The sequence below is a fragment of the Camelus ferus genome, chromosome 30 (genome assembly GCF_009834535.1).
Source record: "Camelus ferus isolate YT-003-E chromosome 30, BCGSAC_Cfer_1.0, whole genome shotgun sequence".
Taxonomy (NCBI): Eukaryota; Metazoa; Chordata; class Mammalia; order Artiodactyla; family Camelidae; genus Camelus; species Camelus ferus.
This window is the reverse complement of record NC_045725.1, coordinates 6,833,783-6,850,621: the sequence shown is the minus strand read 5'-3', so window position 1 is coordinate 6,850,621 and position 16,839 is coordinate 6,833,783. Positions and strand designations below refer to the sequence as shown.

General features: G+C 40.9%; 1 protein-coding gene across 1 annotated transcript in view; it reads right to left on the bottom strand.

The window, feature by feature from the left end:
- Positions 1-16,839, bottom strand: part of CD226 (CD226 molecule) — a 66,009-nt gene that overhangs the window by 11,443 nt on the left and 37,727 nt on the right. The window contains exon 4 of the mRNA XM_006192478.3: positions 15,228-15,575. Within this exon, the coding sequence (XP_006192540.2) occupies positions 15,228-15,575 (348 nt within the window). The remainder of the gene's footprint in view (positions 1-15,227; positions 15,576-16,839) is intronic.

The following is a 16,839-nucleotide window of genomic DNA, read 5'->3' as shown; positions in this document are numbered from 1 at the left end:
CTAGGAGGGAAAAAGATACATAGGAGGGATCAGGAATTCAGCTCAAACCAGAAAAGAAAGGAAGGTGGGAAAATCAGGGGAGGCTACATTAATCATCAGAAGTAACAACGTAAAACCAACAAAGAATTCAACAAGAAATAGGACGAGACAGAGGAAAAAGACTTGCTTTTTTGGAGTCTCCTAAACATGTCTGACTCCCCACAGATTTTCATTCGTTTCTCAACCCAGTTGGGTTTCACACCTTAAGAAGAACAAGAACAGAAAGTCTATGTTCAAGACAGATATGATTTCATTCTAATAGGCTCCCCAGTCACAGGCACAGAATCTTTTGTAGGAAAAAACCCTATAAAATAGTATATAAATTAAGATTACTTATTAGTTCTGACACGTTAAGTACATCCAAGACACAACAATATGTACCTGTGTTGTTTAAAAGTAGAATTTTGTTTAAGAAAAATCATCTACTCAATTAAGGATAATGACAAAAAATCATCAGGAAGAATATATTACTCTAACTCAGTGCTTAACTGGAAAGAACAATGGTCCAAGAATCTGAAATTCTCAACCTGATTCTTTCACTATTTAGCTGTTTGACCTCCAGCGAACTCCTAAACTTCTCTGCACGCCTTCCTCCATCTGTCAAGTGATGGTGACACTTCCAATTACATCACAGAGTTGTGAGAAGAGCCTAATGGGGCAATATTCAAATGAGCCATGAGCCACCAGGGCAATGTCACCTCTGGAGGGAGATCCCGGGAAGGTCAGGGGCCATTTCATCTTTAAAACGTCCTCCTGCTCACAGCACAGCTCACCCACCGCCACCCACAGAGCTCCTCGCGAGGAGAAGAAACTCCCTCAGTCTGTGCTATGTTGATGGAAATGGGACTGAACTGAAACCGAGGAGCCATCTTCATGGCATCTCTCTTTAGGCAGCAGATTTTCCGGGCTCCCCTCCTGCGGGCAAGGGGAAGGCTCCAGCAGAGAACAGCACAGCTCTTCTCCCTCTTGAAATCAAAGATCAAGTGCTTGTACCCTGACTACCAAGCTGTCTGGAATCCTATGACAACCTGAAAACCATGCTTTTCACAGAACTCTCCCCAATCTTCCATTCAGATGACTTCCTCCTTCCTGACCTACTATATGGTTGGGATTTTTTCATGACAAGAGCTCAAAGTCTACTCCACTCATTCTTTTGTCAGGTTTACTGCAAAGAGAAACTAAGTCAAATATGAAACATTATTTCTATTTTTAAAATTTGTTTAACCTGTAAGGCGGATAAAAGTAAAAAAAAAAAAAAAATATATATATATATATATATATGAACACTTTAAAGAAAGGTCTTTACATAGAGTCTGAGATGGGGTTTTGTCCAAATATGATGGCGAGAAGAAAAGCTAAATTTATTCACAATAAAAATGCATTGAACCACCCATGCAAAAGGAGCAATGAAATGTTCTCCCCATCCAATAAGAAATTAATCTTTTTAAGTTCTTAGCACGTTATTTAAAGTAAACAAAATACCTGAAATTATTTTGTATTATAACACGGGACTATAAAAGGACATTTGTTTTACCAACATAATTTGAATATAGTAGACACTAAGATTAAATCAAACAGGCAACCATGGTGGAAAAAAATGAAAGTTATGATCAAAAAATTCATTGACACTATTCTGGGAAAATTATTTAACTACTTTCTGAAGTACTATTTAGATCTTAATTACAGCCAAAAACAAACAAACAAACAAAAAACACCCAATCTGATGGGTGGACTATAGAGCTCTAAGTTTTTAAATGTAAGCATTAGAAGAAAATGTAAGAGAGTATTACTTAGTCTCTGGAATGAGAAACTACCAATTTATACAAATAACCAAACATTAGGATTGACCAGGTCAAAATGAAAAATATCTGTAGGTCAAAATCATCACAAACAACATGTAAAGACAAAACATTGGTTAGTATCTTTAACTTACGCTTGCTAGTAAGAAAAACTCTATAAAACAATACGGAGAATACAAACAACTTATTAACCAAAAGCACTTAAAGAACAAGTTTGCATGAGAGGAAGACGGTGGTGAGATGGACAACCTCAAGCTCTATTTGGGGTGGAAAACCTGCGGCAAGCTGTCCCGGGGAGGAAATCACTCTCTGTGCTCTTTCACTAACCTGCTCGCACGCTTAATTAATTACCTTTTTCCAAAGAAATGCTCAGAAACGTGAACAAAGAGATTTGTGAAACACTTACAACAGCAAAAAGACAATCCTTATTGCCCAACAACAGACTAGAAGCAAGACTACACAGCTGACGTTCTCAAATGTCATTTGCACCAGGATCACCTGGGGGCTGCTAAACCACCGGTTGCTGGGCACCCCCCTCAGAGTTTCTGATTCAGTATATTGGGGTGGGTCCCAGAATTTGCAGCTCCCTAGGATGCTGGTCTGGGGCCACCTCTTTGAGAAACACAGCTGCAGACACTAGAATGATGAGGGTAAAGAATTCCAATGAAATGGAAAACTGCTGACTATTAAGCTAGAACGTTCCATAAAATGTCAAAACCAGAATTCACAATTGTGTATGCTACCATATCTCAATAATCTATAATCTATAATCAAGTCTAGAACTTAGGAGAAAAAAGCCAGCAGGGCAACAACATGCCAACATTTTAAAGTGATGATCTTCAGGGAGTAGAATTAAAAACAGTTGTACCTTTAGGCTTTCTGGTATTTTTCAAATATTCTATATGATGTATTGCTCTTAATTAATCAGAAAAAAAGTAGTACAAAAATGTAAACGTCTGCATGCTTAAAACAGAATACACTGCCGATTTTCAGTGGTTACATTTACGGTGAGGGCTGTAGAGAGTCTCTCTGCAGAAGTGTACTCAGAACCCTTGAGAACTAAGATGGCATTCTTTATTAAGCTCTAAATTATACGAAGTAAGTAGAAACCACTCACAACTATGGTCATTTGTTTCACACTGCTCAATTATAAGTCCAAAATCCAAATTTCAAATGTGCTCTTTAATGTGAAATACGTTGCCTTTTTTTAAACTCTTCTAGTAATGTGCGACCTGGTGGACGGAGATCCATTTATTCACGCATCTTTTAACACAGAGTATTTCAAGGCACACTACATACCTACCTGGCATTATAGACAAAATGGTGGGTAAAAACAAAAAGCATGGGACTGGTGGAGATTCAACCACACTCCAGAGACGTTACAATCTGGAATAGCCCAGCCTATGGCCAATCCTACTTTTTTTCCGTTCTTTCCCTGCCTCCCACCCTTTCCGCTGCGTTACTGTGAAGGATCAGCACGAGGACCGGGCGGGTGTAACCACACAACTTGCTGGGCTCTGTGTGGCCAAAACCAGGAACAGAAAGGGAAAGCAAATGGGTGTGGATGCTTTAGGGAGTGAATCAATAGTTCATACCGTTCACTTTTCCCTAAGTTCTGCTAAAGGGTCTTAGGTTGAGTGATGGCAACCCTCAAGCCCTCTCTTAAAGAAGAATTATTGTCTATTCTCGGCAGCCACTTTTTGCTGATTTTTTTCTGCCCTTCGTCCCCACCGCTGTGTTGATTCATAGGAGGACAAAAGTGTCGTGACCCACAAAGCCATTATTTTCCTTCCTATCAGAAAAGATAAATACAGTTAAAACAATTTAAAGCCCACCAGTGAGACGTATAAATGAATAATTTACTCCATGACCACAACCCTCCAGGCTACGTTTCTACCAATGACTAGTATTTATGGCTGAGTTTTGAACGCTTAGAAAGGCACAGGATAGAAATGCTGCCAGGCCCTTCCTTCAGGGCCAGGCGGGCAGGAGCAGACATTAAAATCTGCTTTTTCTCCTCGATTAGAGTCAGGGGTAGGGTTAGGGACATGGGGAAATCAAGTAGCTCAGAACCTAAATGTCTGGACCAAAAAACATGCTGGGGGAAGAAGTCACAGATCCTGACCCTCCAGCCAGACCTGGGTACATTCATGGTCGATACCAGTGAAAGCTATTCTTCCTGTCTTCCGCCATTAACGAGAGGAGGAGGAATATTCGGTCTCCTTCTATGTACAGATGGGCTATCCACAGTGTGAGAGGCCCCCCAGGATGGATACGCGTGAGCTGACAGACGCAGCATTATCAGGGCGAGTCCAAGTTTTGACTCACAGTGCAAAGCAAATATCCAACCTTTGTCCCACATTAGACACTGATTCGCTGGGAAGAACAAAACAAAACAAAACAAAAACAGAGATTGAGGAGGGAGGCCTAAGAACCTAAGTTCTTTCTTCTAATTATTTTCCCTGGAAGATCTCAACATGAGACACTTGGCCTCTCAGACACTTTTTTAGGCAACAGCAAAATGATGATAAAATCAACCCAAAGGTGGCCATGGGGGTGGCTGTAAATAAAACATGTAGAGGTGCTTTGTACATTCAAGCATCGCATCATGTAAATTATCCACTGTGTACTTACATCTTGTATGCACACATTCCAAATTAGACTTAAAGAAATAACAAATCTCTATGCTTTGCATGTTGAAATGTCATGTTACACCAGTCATGTATAATGGAGGATGCTTGTTCTTGTAAGTAGATCCACCTTTCAAGGGAAAGACCGAGGTTGTGTTGATAAACATGTATAAAACGCCTGTAGCTCTGGGGGACCACTGGGAACAGGGGTGGCTTAAAGTTTGTTGAACTTTCCCGAATGCCTGAAATAGGCACCAAGTGGATATTGGTATGCTAACATTATTCCAGGTTTTCAAAGGTCAACTTTCTTTGTGCAAATCAATTTTATACTCTTTGCATTTCAGAAACCTTTCCCTGTTTTACAGCAAGAAGGTCCTAGGGAATAAATTATTTTCAGAGAATTAAAGGACCATGACATCAACCTCTAATTTTCCCTCTGAGTGAAGAGCAACTACCCTTCCTCAGAATAAAACTGTTATCAGATTTTAAACAGAAGGCGGAGAATCTAAAACAATTGGCCTGCAATTAAAGAGCAAGCCAACGCGGGAAGAGATTTTCTAATCCGACGTGTAAGTTTTGCTACAATGGTTTTGCCTCTCTTGATGGAAAATAGTTTCCCAAATGATGAAAGCACTTGAAAACTTCCCATCAGCTGAGAAATGCAGAGTCTAAGGTGGGCTGAAGTTTGCCCACTCTGGACGGCATTAGCTACGTATTCTGGTGTCATTATGTGCGTCAGTGGTTCCGTGGGCAGCAGGGCCCCACAGTGACTGGTGCATGATGAAGGCACCTGAGTGAGCCTACGAGGCACAGGGATGGTGGACGTGCTGATTCGGCAACTGTTGAGAAAATTTTCAAGGCTGACTCTGTCATATTAGGTGTCTTGCCTTTTTTACCCAAATATTCCTTCGTCTTACATTATACATCTTGAAACATTTCTCCCTTTTCCTAAACACATATTATTTAAAGGAGGTTGTATTTATGCACCACGAGTCAGAATGTCAAGAGCTGCTGCACGTATCCTGCTCACTTCTGTAGTGAGTTCGTATGCAGACAAAGGTCAGTGTAGCAGCCCCAAGATCACTGTCCTTAGAAAGGCTTGCTTACAAGGTTGGCTTTTGGCTAGTGTGTGGGTGGGTTTGGGGAGCATTCCCACCATTTCTTAACTGTTCAGGTGATTTATTGCATCTAAAGTGTTGACACAAACAGTGTGGTTTATGCTGAACACCCGCTTTCCTTCTGGGAATCAGTCAGTCCTTCTGACTTTGCCCCATGTATCTTTCCTCTTTGCTGATTTTGCTTTGTATCCTTTTGCTGTAATAAATCAAAGCCATCCTTTTGGAATGCACTCACAGAAGAGAGAGCCCATCGCTCCCAGTTCTCTGGGGCGGGGTAGGAGTCCAACTTCCAAGGGCACTTTGCTCCAAGGTGCAAAACTACCTCCTAGTGTGAAGACATAAGAAGATAATTTTCTCTTTGGATGTCAGCCAGTGAGCTGACACAGACGGTCACCCCAAATACCAAGTGAATTTAGGATGAGCTGTGTGCAGCGAACGATGCTATCAAGTGCTCTTCCTGGAGGACTAGTTGCTGTTTACCTTGAGAACATGCGTATCATGGGTTGTGTCTGCTGGGCTCTGTAAGAGGTTGAGATTGCCCTTTCTCCTAGGGGACTGTCTGTGATGTGTAACACAATTCTGGTTTAAGACCTATTCAATAACAACATTGTTTTCCTTCCCTTCTACTTTTGTGGAGCAGTTTTCTGGGTATGAAGAGATTTTGTTTCTAATTATAATTCCCCAACCCATTGTTCATATTACTGCTGTTTAACCAAGTGTAACTCTACGTTACAGCGTCACTAGCATGCTTAGCTGCAAGGATATAATAGGAAATTTTTCAAATGCTCTGCCAAAGTCAAGATAAACATTTTCTCCATGCAGTAAAACACAGTAGGCATAACCTACCATTTAAATATTTTATGTATTTATCTGCTCAATATAAAGGTCCATAAGTATGAGAGAATATGACTATTCAGAATATTTTAATATAGAAAATAAACTTCTGTTTTTTCTTGGGAGATTTTGAAAGTTAAGCCCTCACTGTCCCTGAGGGTAGAGGAACTTGCATTCTGATGGCTAATGACCCAGCTCTGGGTCCAGTGGTCACTAGTCACCTACAAGAACGAAGGGAGAGCAGGACTTGACAGGAAGGAGGAGAAGGAGGGAATTAAGAAGAAGGAGGATGTGCTTGGGAACTTGGAGCAGATTCCAGGGACGATGCTCAGAGGAGCCAGCTTCCCCACAAGAGGAGAGTCCAGTGGGCGGGTCTGGTGAAGACCTTGGGGGCAGATGCTCTAAAAAAGCCAAGAAGCCACGTGAGAACTGAGCTATCACCAGTTGTCTCCAGCAAGACCCTTCATTCACCTTTGCCCAGAGACTACTGCTGAAGTTCCCCCAGTCTGTTCCTGTGCTGACTTGACTTCGTCACCAACCAGCACTCCCTCCCCTCCAGACCCTAGTACCTGCACCCTGACTTTGATTGTCTGTCATATGACTGTGTAAAAACCCTTCCTTACATGACTTCACAATACCCACAAGCCCCAGGAAAGGGGACAAGTCAGTGGGGAACCCACAGAGACAGCACCTGGGAAGACCTGAGCACACTTAAGCACACAGAGCTGGAGGAGACAGTGGGAGATCAGACCCGCATTCCTTTGTCGACTCCTGCTCTGTATGTTGGTTTAGTAAGGGACCCATTGTACCTATAAGCCTCCTAAAAGGATGAACCCAAGGCTGTGGAACTCTCCTGCAGCCAGCTTCTCTTGGGATGCCTTTTCCTTCCACTTGGAGAAGCAATATAGTGCCATGGTTAAGAACAAGAACTTGAAAGCCAATAGCTTGGCTGTGAATCCCAGCCCCTCTCCTTACTACCTATGAAGCCTTGGATAAGTGACTTAACCCCTCCACGCCTCACGTCCCCATCCGTAAATTGTACGTAATACTAGAGTCGTTGTGACAATTAAGTGAGTAATTATCAGTAAATTCTTAGAGTGACTGGCACATGTATAAGCACAATATGTGAGTTTGTCACATAGTAGCCAAGACAAAGCCTAGTGACAATTCTTACAACTGCTATTTGTAACTTTTTCCTTGGATCCTTAGAAAACTTCCAATTTCAAAATATATGGCATTTATAAAGGTCTATTTATAAATGTGCTATTAATGTCATACATATACTTTCAGAATACAAAACAGACAGTAAGCTTTGGGCTGAATAGTTACCTCCAAATATTCTATCTGACTTTAAATCATTTCACTTAAAAAAAAAAGTTTACTAAGTGATCTACAAAACATGTGAAAGCCAATGCTTGGGTATAACAAATAAGAGCTCTGGTAATAATTTCAAAATCTGCAGCTTTATACTCTAGAGCTTAATTATCCATACAATCTCTCTCTTTTTAAAATAGCCAATGATTTAAAAAAAAAAAAAGACTTGCATGATTGGATTTTAAAGCTGATACCTTTACTTACTGGATCGGGAAGAGAAGACAGTAATCAACATAAGACCAAAACCATCTGTTTTGACTAAAGCCCTTGAGATGTGGCACATGAGTGGTTCATGTGCGTGTAAAATTGCCCAATCACAGGTATTCATTGAATGTTTACCGCACAGCAGATTGCTCGTCCTGACAAATACTCAGTTATCATAATTCACAAATGTACATACACACATGCAGATTAGAAGAGTGAAGAATTTAGTGCTCTATCAATATGAGGCATGAAAAATTATATTCCACAAGCCTGTATTTTTTTGTGTTTGTACACTTGCCTCCTGCGTGGCCCTGATTTGGGGATCATTTGCATATTCATCATATCCTGAGCTTCTCTGATTTGAAGCCACAGAAAATATCCCATTGTTTGTTAACATAATTTTCTCATCTCAGTATCTACCCTTTACCCGACCCTTTACCTGCCCGTGTCCATCACTGTGACGATGAGGGCTTTTCACTTCACTCACTATTCACCTTAGCGGGAGTTACTTCTCCCTCCTCACCCGTGCAGTGGAGAGCTTTAAACAGTTCAACCTTATATCCACGAAAGGAAGAATCTTTTCTTGTGGGTTAATTAAATAAAACATCACCCTTCTACTTAAAAGATTATGAACATCACAGTTACTTTTGAGTTCTAGCCAAAGTGAAATACATTGAATTAATTCTGGAAATAAAGTTTAGAGTGACCAATGAGGATTGCAAAATATTTATTTTATAAAAGTAACCAAGCATACTCTTCTGTTGAATAAATTACCTTTTGAAAACCCCTGAATCATTTCGGTGGAAATAACTTTAAGATACAAATGGGGCTTCAAAGATGAATTTCTACAAATGACAGATCTGTGTTTATTCTTCATTCCTTGTTCTTGTAAATAACATAGTCCTCTGCACACCTACGAGGTCACCTCTGATTATTTGTCAAGAGTCAGGTCAGCACATATTTGAAAACTTCAGTTGAAGTTGGAAGTCTGACTGATTCAACTGCAATACTTAAAACACAGAATTGCTAATCTAAAAAAATAAAAAGAACATAAATACAAAAGAGAAACAGACTCACAGACAAAGAATACAAACTTGTGGTTGCCAAGGGGTGGGGGGTGGGAAGGGACAGACTGGGAGTTCAAAATTTGTAGATACTGACAGGCATATGCAGAATAGATAAGATTATACTGTATAGCACAGGGCAAAACATACAAGATCTTGTGGTAGCTCACAGCGAAAAAAAATGTGACAATGAATATAAGTATGTTCATGTATAACTGAAAAATTGTGCTCTACACTGGAATTTGACACAACATTGTAAAATGACTATAACTCAATAAAAAAAGTTACAAAAACAAAACAAAACAAAAAACATAGAATTGCTATTAAGAAGGAAATGCCAATAGTCTTATACGAAGAAAAAATTTTAAGTAATTTTCTACTTGCCTTTGGGGAGAACTTCATCTAATCATCTATGTTCAGTTCCGCATAAGGCTCTGAGAGACAATCACAAGCTGTTAACAATTCCCAGATGCTTTAAAAAAAAAAAACCTCACACATGACAGAAGCGCACACACACTGTTTTGCACTTGGACTCATTAGGCAGGTCTTGCAAACAAGTCATGAATTTTAAGTAGGAGGAAAAGCGGTGAATTTGTCTGAATGTGAATTCCTACCTGTACTCTAACGTCCCCGGGAGAGGACAGTGACGTGAAAACTGTTGGAAATTCAGGCTGAGGACAAAGAAAAAGCAGGTCCTGGAATTAGCTGCCTCCTAAAAGCACCAACTTTGTTTACGGTCGTGACAGCAGCTCCCACCCAGCAACGCGCCGTCAAGTCAGCCCAGCGCAGGCTCTTTCGACATTCCCTTCCCTCTGATACTAACGTGTCGTTATTATTACTCAATTCAATAACTTGTTTATCTATACCAACACGGTCCGTATAAAAAAATCACTGCAGGCAAACATCCCAGGACTGTGTGCATTAGGAAAGATGAATAAACCAACATACGGGGCTTATAGAACAGACTGGTTGCTTTTCTTTTTTTTAATTCAATGTCTCGTAAAAGAACCGATGTGGGCAGAGGCAACTGTAAAGATACAACGGCATAAAAGGCTCTGATTGAGTAATCAACTCACTTGTGATGCTGGAAACAGCACGTTTCTGGATACCCAGTTGTCATCCAGAATTTTAAAAACATAACTAAATTGGGCTGAAAATGATAGTTGATCCGCAATAGTAGAGGCTATTTTAACTTGCAGGCAGTGACACCAGTGCTCTGGGATTCTGGTCCTGTGGTTCTGTCACAAAAATGAACGGTCCTGGACATTATTTTCTATGTAGGGAAAGCTAACACAAGGCTGAGGTGCATCGCACTGTCACGGAAACGGATGCATCCGGCACCCAGCGTGTGCCCAGCTCAGACGACCCCCAGGCCTACAATAGTGGCATCTATTGTAATTCATTGAAGTGGGACAGAAGGTTCTGGAATAATGAATCCCTGAAAAAAATTTTTTTGTCTACAACCTCAAACTGTTTAGGAATCCAAACACCTGGGAGCAAACTGATTGAATTTTAGCAGAAACCACAGGCCAAAGAAAGAAATGGAATTTATTTCCCTTCCGCATTATTTTCATAGTCCAACTCAGAAACACAGTCAGTAACCTTCCACCGAGCTGTCCACAGGCAAGATTCAGAACCTACAGCATCTCTTCCTCTGTGCAACCTCTTTGTTGACCCCATAACCCACAGAAGAGATGCACGGGAAGGTACTCTTGGCTGTGGTCCCATGACTGCCCAGTGAACACTTCTGTCATCTTCATTTACAAACCCCATCCTCCACGACTCTTGACTAGCAGTTATACACCACTTGTATAAAATACTGCAAAACAAGAAAATGAAAGTTAAAAAAGGGAACAGACTTTTTTGAAAGATATATATGTAAACAAAGTTCATGAAAAATTTCTCCCCACACTTTGCAGTTGATCCTCTGAGAGTTTAGGCTTCTTTGATTAGCAATCACTAAACCTCAAAAGTTAAGTGTGGATGAAGAAAATCTAGAAATAATCTACCTAGAAATCTTTATATATAGAGATTCTATAAATACATAGAAATATTAACACACAGAGTCAGTCAAGAATAATTATCAAGCATATTCTGGAAGGGCACTTTGACAACTCTAACCAGAGATGTCATAACCCTTAATCTCGAGTAATTTCTAATACAAGTGTCTGGACCATTGCAAATAGATGCAGTTGCTGAACGACTCGAGGTATCAATTTCCAAGTTACAAAAGTTCAAGAAATTCAAGGTGCTTAATGGTTCGATGACAGGAAAGCAGTTTGAGCTAATGAAAGAGGATCATGAAGATAGTGAGACCAGCCTGGAACCCTAAAGGAAAGGAGGTAAGTGTGGCGACACTTAGCAAATCGGTTAGGGAGAGGAGAAAGCGGGAATGTGCGAGTGACTGTTGAGCTGGCCACAAGCATAAGCTGACGCTCCAGTCTGACAACATCTCTCTCCCCTTCTCCAGGCTACCTCTGTGCCCAGCCAACTGGGTAGGGGATCTGGGACCCCTCCATCACCAAGCCCTTACATCGGCTTCGGTCCGCACCAGCGCCGAGGAAGCGGCACCTTTTTCTAATTTATCTGCCCAGAGGCGGCACCGTTTTTAATTTGTCTGGAGTGGGCTCCTTTTTGTGGCCAGTTTGTGATGCTGGTAGCCTAGGCTGAGTGCTTAATCATTCACGTACTGACTACTGCAACCAATTCTCAGCTCATTTCCTCTGCCTCAAATTTCCCTTTTTTCAAATTTTATACTGTACTCTTTGACTTACACTTTATTAAATACTACTTTGCCATCTCTGGTCAGGAATCGATAGCGGCTTTCATCGCCCTTATGAGACCCTGAATTTCGCCAGTTACCAGCTAAGCCCGCCTCCTTCTGTGCTAACCCAGAACTCAGAACCTCTGCACCAACCTAATCACTTGCTTGCAGTTACCCACACGCAACCTCTCCGCCCGCACCCCCTGCATATTGCAGAAGCCCCATACTGTCTTGTCTCTTTGCTCTGATCATCAATGCCTTATTTCAAATCGGTGGTTCAGCCGAGTAGCCTCGTTTGTGGGAAAAGACTGGAGAAGGACATGAGTCAACCATATTTTTTAGTATAGTTAAATGCTAGTCTTCTCCAGAAACTTCCTGAGAGGGCTGATTCCATTTCTTTGATCCTCATTCTTTTTGTAATCAATAAACTCAGCTGAAACACTCGTAGTCTGAGCATCATTTAGTTAATATTAAAAGACCTCACGACATCCCTGGTCCCCTGCTGTAAGGGACCTCTGTGCTGGCCAGCCACCCACTGTGCGTCAGGTCCTCCAGGTGTCCCTCTCCCCACCCTAACTGCCCTCCACGGCCCACCCATCTCACCCCACCCACAGGTGGCTCCCTCGCCACTGGAAAAGCAGGCACGCATGTGGGATGCCCCACTTCGGCCCCTGACATTAAATTCACAAACCGACAGAAAAAAAAAAAAGACCTCACAAATTCTTCCGGTGGAAACTAAAACATTTACCCAATGACTAATGAAAATCCAGAGGATATTAAGAGCCAAAAATAATTTTGGTCACTGTCAGTAAACAAGCATTTTCCCCTGTTCCTTGCCCCTGTGGTCTAGATAAGTTTCAAATTCAGAAGATTCAGCTGGGAATCATTTACACTACTTCCCGGGTCAAAAGCGCGAGGAAGGGGAGACAAGTATTTCTTTCCATTTGGCAAAGAAAGTCAGCAGGAAATCTGGGCTCCGCTCATGCTCTGTCACTTTCTCCGTCTGTTCACAATAATCCCAGGCCTGGGTATATGATGTATTGGTTTTTGACATCATGTCATCTTTGGGTGACCTCTCAGTACCTGGTACTTGTCTGAAGATGAATGCAGGCAGGCGAAATCAGGGGAAGAGCATGTGTGTGCGCACGTGCACAAGTGTGTGTGAAATGAGAGTCCTGAACATCTCCCTCGGACGCTATGAAGGAAGCTGATGGGGGTTAACAAAAGGATGTACAGCAGTTTACAAAGTCTGTGTCACAGTCACCTTTCCCTTGACAGTTGAAATAAATTAAATCAGCTCCGTGTCGTATACCTGTCTCTCTGCTTCAATCCCTGCATCGATTTTTTGACCCAACAGCCTTAAGACTTGAAATAATCAAATCACATCAGAGAAACCCAAGTGATCTATTTTTGCTTCCCATCTGATTTTTTTTATCTTCAATCTTTACTTATAATCACTTTAAAAAGGAATTAAAACAAAACATACAGCCAACAGCTGTCACCGTCCATCAGTGTTAACTTTTTACTAATGGGCCCAGTTGATATTCCTTCAACCTGTCAGTTACGTGGCACAAAGCCATTCTCAGGTGTTCTAAACACTTGACCACTAACAATTCTGACCATTATGCTCAGCTGCCTTCATTTTCGACACTGTTTATAGCTTATGTACAAAGAAAAGAAAGAGCTTTGTGCAAGAAACTTAGCCAGATTTGGACAAGTGAAAGATATTTTTATTAATTAGTAAGAGTTAAATAACTCTGCCTCCTAAAGTCTATTTTCTCTATAAGATGTTTATAATAACTTTTTCAACATATTAGTGGACAAGATCTTATGTCAAATGTGCTTGAAAATGGTTCTTTGTGACATTTTCTGAACAGAACGTCTTCTAACCTTGGTCTTTGAGAGAAGATTAGTGACTGCTTCCATTCTTTCTTTTTCTTTTTCTTTTTTTTTTTTTTTTGACCAGGTTTTAAAAACACTTCTATAAAGCAAGAGTTTTTTTTTTTTTTTAAGATGAGGAATATTTTCTATATATGTCTGAAGGAATGGATTCAAAATTTAAAATGAAGAATCTCTGTTAATCTTTCTCACCTAAATATTTCCTCCCCACAATATTCCATCAACCCTCTTTTTCTTCAAGTTCTAAGTACCCACTGACATGAAGAGGAACAAAGAACACTTTGATGCGGTCCAAGGTGACCGTGTACAAAAACCTGCTAACCACTGGCAAACGTCCTCCTCGGCACACACGGCTGCTGCGGTGCCAGCAGTGGAGGCCACTGTTCACAAAACCCGCCTTCTTCCTTCCCAGAGCAGGAAGAAATACCAGCTGCGGTGTCAGCTGAGTCTGCGAGGGCGCAGCCAAAGGAAGCCTTGGCTCCAAAAGTCTACACACAAGCCAAGGCCCATGAGTTGGCTGGAAGCACATGAGAAAGAAAGAGAGAAGGAAAGATGGGTGGATGGATGGGTGGATGGATGGATGGATGGATGGATACATGGAAGGAAGGCAAAGAGGGAGGGAAGGAGGCACTGAGAACAAAGTGAAATAAAATTTCGGTCATCGGTAAAAATAAATGATTTTCTCTGACAGGTTCCTCTATAGCGAGAGGGCGCATCCCAGGCAGGAACAGGAGTCTGAGAGGGCCTTCGCCGCACCCAGTTGGAACACACGCCTCTGTGCAGACTTCTGAACAGGCTTCTCTGTATGTGCACTACGGGAAAAATCACTTTTTCTTCCTCTCACACAGGTTCGGCAGGGCCTGCAACTTATTTATGCAACTTGGGGCTGTGTTAGGATATAGGAGACAAGTTACTAATACAAAACGAGAACCGAGCCTTGGAAGGAGCCTGCTTGGGTGAGGGGCCCTGGAGTCAGTTTCCATGGCTTCAAGGCCAGTCTGCTTCTGCTCCCAGGTCTGAAAACAGCTGAGGGCATCGGGACTCTGATCTGGCAAAGGAGCAACCACGTTACTGAACGTTTACTAAACGTTACTCAATGCCGATTCTGCAAATACCCATCCAGCACCAGCTTGTTATTGCTGAGGGCTCATGAGGATTATAAAACCTAGTTACCACCATCGAAAAGTTTCACTGTCATTGAAAAATTAGAGATTATACAGTTCAAACTTATAGGGTGTTGCTACCATGTATTTTTCAATCTCACTGATTTTTTTTTTTAATTTTAGGAAAGTGGCAGATCAAAAAAATGGGAAAGCTCTATTATCAGTAAATTGGTGATGGATAGATTAGGAAGATAAACACTCAGTCAGTCACTGACAACTTACCAAATCCACTCATTAAAAATACCGTGAATAATAAAGTCATGAAATAGACAAAAGAAACCAATCCACAGTGGCTGGCTTTTTCCATTTTGACACTGGAAACTATTGTCACCTACTCACCATGGGTTACGGTCAATCTTATCACGAAGGTTTCATTTTCACCGGTGCTGGCTTTGAAGCCACAGCGGTAGAGTCCTGAGTCAGAGGCGGTAACGAGGGGGAAGGTGATAAAGGACCTTCTTGCTCCCTGGCTACAGTTGCTCAGTATCTGTCTTGGGTACTTTGAAGCGTAACTTCTTCCTTGGGACAAGTTGCAGCTAGTTAAGAGGTTGATCTGATGGGGCTGGATCTTTTCCCAGGTAACTTCTTGTAACGGCCACTTCATTTGAGGCTGACAGCTGAGTGTGACATTTTTTCCAGGTTCTGAGACCGTCTGGCTATTTGATGGCACAGCTATCTCAAAATTATCTGTAAAGAAGAAGCAAATGATTAAACTTAAGTCCTCAAATTCTTGGATGCAAAAGCAGAAGCTACCCAGGAAGTTCCATCAAAATGGTTGGTGATATTTAACGTAATTTCCCTGATTGTAAATGGTATCTTTATATTTCATGGTTATAAGAAAAAGGCTTTGAAAGAGGCTGGAACATAAATAGAAAACAGGATATGGTCATTCACACACAGTCATTCCTTCAGGTTTTACTTGGTTAACCATGTAACAGGAAACACAATTGAAACCCCTGGAACTTTTCTTGGTAGTGATCATATCAAGAGGCTGAATTTCACAAGACTGTTCTGCGGTAATGCTGGGCTGATGACTCAAACACTTTGAGTGTCTGAGTATCAAATACCCAGATTGTAATCACACTAAGATTTTAATGGTCATAAAAGAGATACCAAATCATTTTCATTGAATACATACATAAATTAATTTTTCACGTATAACAGTGGTCTTATGCATAGATAGAGTAGGGCCCCAAATGTGACATGAATTCCTGGATACCAAGAAAGTCCTCCAGTATTCTGCCATCTTCCTACAACCAGAGCTGGAATATCCAGTACAGAACACTCAGTAAGTCACCACCAGATCTCTAAATCAGTTGTTCTTATGGTGTGGTCTGAGGACCACAGGGAGCTTCTGTATTCCTCTCTGAGAGTTTCAAGATCAATCTTACTTTAAAAGTCATATTAAGATTTAATTTACCTTTTTAACTTTTATCATGTAAGAACATACAGTAGATATTTTCAAGGGCTCTGATGGCTAATGGGATGTGTGCTGGTAAATCCTGGTCTTTTAAATTTTACTCAATTTTAATTCCTAATATAGTATGTATTGATAGTTAATATTACAAATTTTAATTTACAATATAGTAAATATTGATAAACAAAAACTTTTGGGGGTCCTCAATAATTTTTAAGAGAATAAAGGAAAAAAATTCTAAAATTCATACAGAACCACAACAGACCATAAATAGCAAAAACAATCTTGAAAAAGAATAAAGCTGGAGTAATCACATGTCATGATCTCAAACTATTTTACAAAGTTAAAGTAATTCAAACAGTGTGGTACTGGCATAAAAATATAAATACAGACCAATGGAAGAGAATTGAAAGCCCAGAAATAAATCTACATATATATGGTCAACTGATTTTCAACAAGAATGCCAAGAATATACAATGAGGAAAGGATAGTCTCTTTAACAAAAGGCTTCTGCACAGCAAAGGAAACAATCAA